Source organism: Berghia stephanieae, chromosome 6 (assembly GCF_034508935.2).
Source record: "Berghia stephanieae isolate SIO BIC M18660-M18661 chromosome 6, UCSD_Bste_1.3, whole genome shotgun sequence".
Taxonomy (NCBI): Eukaryota; Metazoa; Mollusca; class Gastropoda; order Nudibranchia; family Aeolidiidae; genus Berghia; species Berghia stephanieae.
Genome location: NC_088365.1, coordinates 36,558,874 through 36,561,373, shown reverse-complemented (window position 1 = coordinate 36,561,373; position 2,500 = coordinate 36,558,874). Strand labels below are relative to the sequence as shown.

General features: G+C 28.5%; 1 protein-coding gene across 5 annotated transcripts in view; it reads left to right on the top strand.

Annotated features, from left to right (window-relative positions):
* Positions 1–2,500, top strand: part of LOC144974970 (uncharacterized) — a 48,656-nt gene that overhangs the window by 42,011 nt on the left and 4,145 nt on the right. For 4 of the 5 annotated variants that reach the window (XM_078918540.1, XM_078918542.1, XM_078918543.1 and 1 more), the window contains 3 exons: positions 355–443; positions 851–937; positions 2,342–2,500. The exon at positions 2,342–2,500 is cut by the window's right edge and continues 91 nt beyond it. In XM_078918540.1, the coding sequence (XP_078774666.1) occupies positions 355–443; positions 851–937; positions 2,342–2,500 (335 nt within the window). The remainder of the gene's footprint in view (positions 1–354; positions 444–850; positions 938–2,341) is intronic. The other variant, XM_078918544.1, reaches the window with a different exon arrangement.

Below are 2,500 nucleotides of genomic sequence, written 5' to 3'. Positions count from 1 at the left end.
CTATCACTGGGTGCTTTCCATCAGATCTAAAAGACCCAGCCACCCAATCAATACTGGATGAAAAGGAAGGTCACATAAAGATCTTGACTGTGCTCAGGGTCAATAGCAGTCCCTTTGCTTGTGAGACGTGTTCTACGACTGAGCAGACAATGTCTGCAGTAGACCTGATTGATTTGTAACTTACTTTAATTCTCTCGAGTTTATACGAATGGAAAATTGAACAAATTTGTTTGATTTTCAATCATGGTGAACTCGAGAGTTAGGGGTTTTAAAAAATTAAATCAATTGTTCTATTGTGAGTCAAAAATTGTTCATTTTTTATATCATATGTAACTAATTTCTTTCTGTCTCCAGAAAGTTGTCCATTGTACCACATGTACCGATTATGTGCAAACCCACAAATAAATAATTTACATTCATTCTCAACACAAATTTATTCCCAGGTCAGTTTAATGTTTTGCATTTGATTAGTAAATTCAGCCTTTGCAATTTCCGACTTTTTCTTCTTATCCCTACAGATTCAATATCTATACCTGTAAAGAAGCTTGGGGAAGCTTGATGAAAATGTTTTATAAAATTTATTTGCAATTGAACCTGTTTCTTAAATGGAACTATTCTACATCTTTTAGGGCGTTTTGAAAAGAGGATATGTATAAGGAAAGAGATTATCTTGTAATCTAAATGCTGTGTCATTTATAAGTTCATTCTATTATATAATTTTTATGCAAATATTTACCACCCTGATATAGCTGTGTGTCTGCATTATATTACTTATTGTTTAGTTTTGTATTTTTGACTTGATGAATTCATCTATTAAATTAATTAATTTTTTTTCGTATTCCCACTTCAGCATGTGAATATCTTATCCAGCATCATCTCTCAACATAGATCAGGACTAAGCAGTCTCTTACTGAACTCATGCGCCTGTACTGAAGAAGTAAGTAATCCTATTTGTTGGGATGTAGTGAACGTCTATTAAAAATGAAGTAGGAATCTAAAAGTGTTTGGTTAAATTCATCTTAGGGTGGGGATCATGAGATAAATAGTTTTATTTTGAGCCTTAATCTTGCTGTCTTTTCTATTATCCAACATTTTTTATGCCCTTTCCATGTGGCTTTGTTCTGTCATTTGGTCTTTGGGCCTGCAAGGAGTTGGGGGTGGGTTGCTGTTAAGAGTGATGGATGTAATGTTCTTTTTGTGAAAGTTGATTTGTTATTTCTCGGGAATTAATTTATAGATAGTATTTTATTTACTTTGTGTGTGTGTTCGTGTTTGTGCATGCGTGTGTGTGAGAGAGAGAGTGTGTGTGTGTGTGTTTTTGTATGGATAACTGACATATGTAATGCAATGGAACCAAACACGAATTGCCATTCCTGGGCAATAAAGATCATTTATTATTATTATTATTATTATTATTATTATTATTATTATTATTATTATTATTATTATTATTATTATTATTATTATTATTATTATTATTATTATTATCATTATTATTATTATTATTTTATTATTATTATCATTATCATTATTATTATTATTATTATTATTATTATTATATATTATTATTATTATTATTATTATTATTATTATTATTTTTATTATTATTATCAATATCATTATCATCATCATCATCATCATTATTATTATTATTATTATTATTATTATTATTATTATTATTATTATTATTATTATTATTATATGCATTTTGTAAGCTTCTGTGGGTTTCTTTTTGGTGACATTCTGTGCTTTGTGTCTGGATGGGACTTTTAAATGGTCTCAACGTTTTTTCTTCTTCCTTTATACAAACTTGCACTAGGTACACATATGGATTACTCTTAGATCTACTTCTGATCTTATTTCGAATTAGCCCGCTTTGTTTTGCTTTTTTATGGGTGCTTATAAATGGAGATCTGTTAATTTCATTCATCTTTGTCTTCACTGGTGCAGAAATTACTTTATCTAAAAGCAAACAGGAATCTATAAGTGTCTGTAAAAGACAATCAAAAGAAGAATGAATTATAAACAATAGCTTGCTATTCAAAATAATATTTTGTTGTGAAAGATTTAACATTAAAAAAAAACATTTTTGTTTTTTTAATTTATTAACTTCAGTAATAAGAGACGGTCGACGTTTCTAGTTTGCAATTTTAAAAATATCTTCTTCTTATCCATTTATCTATTGTTGTTTTAATTTTTATTTATTTATTACATACATAATTCTTAAAAATGTATCCCTTTATTTATTTTTCAATTTATTTCTGTTGTTATATATATATATATATATATATATATATATATATATATATATATATATATATATATATTTATTTTTCACCAGTTGGTCATGAGCACGATCCTTGCCATGTACAAATTGTTCAAGTCATACAAAAAACAACATATAACAGCATCATCATCAGACCCAACCTTGCTGTCTTTGCTACTCCAGGGAATCTTAGTTCTTCATAGCTTGGCCCAAGCGGATGGTGCTTTCTGCCAG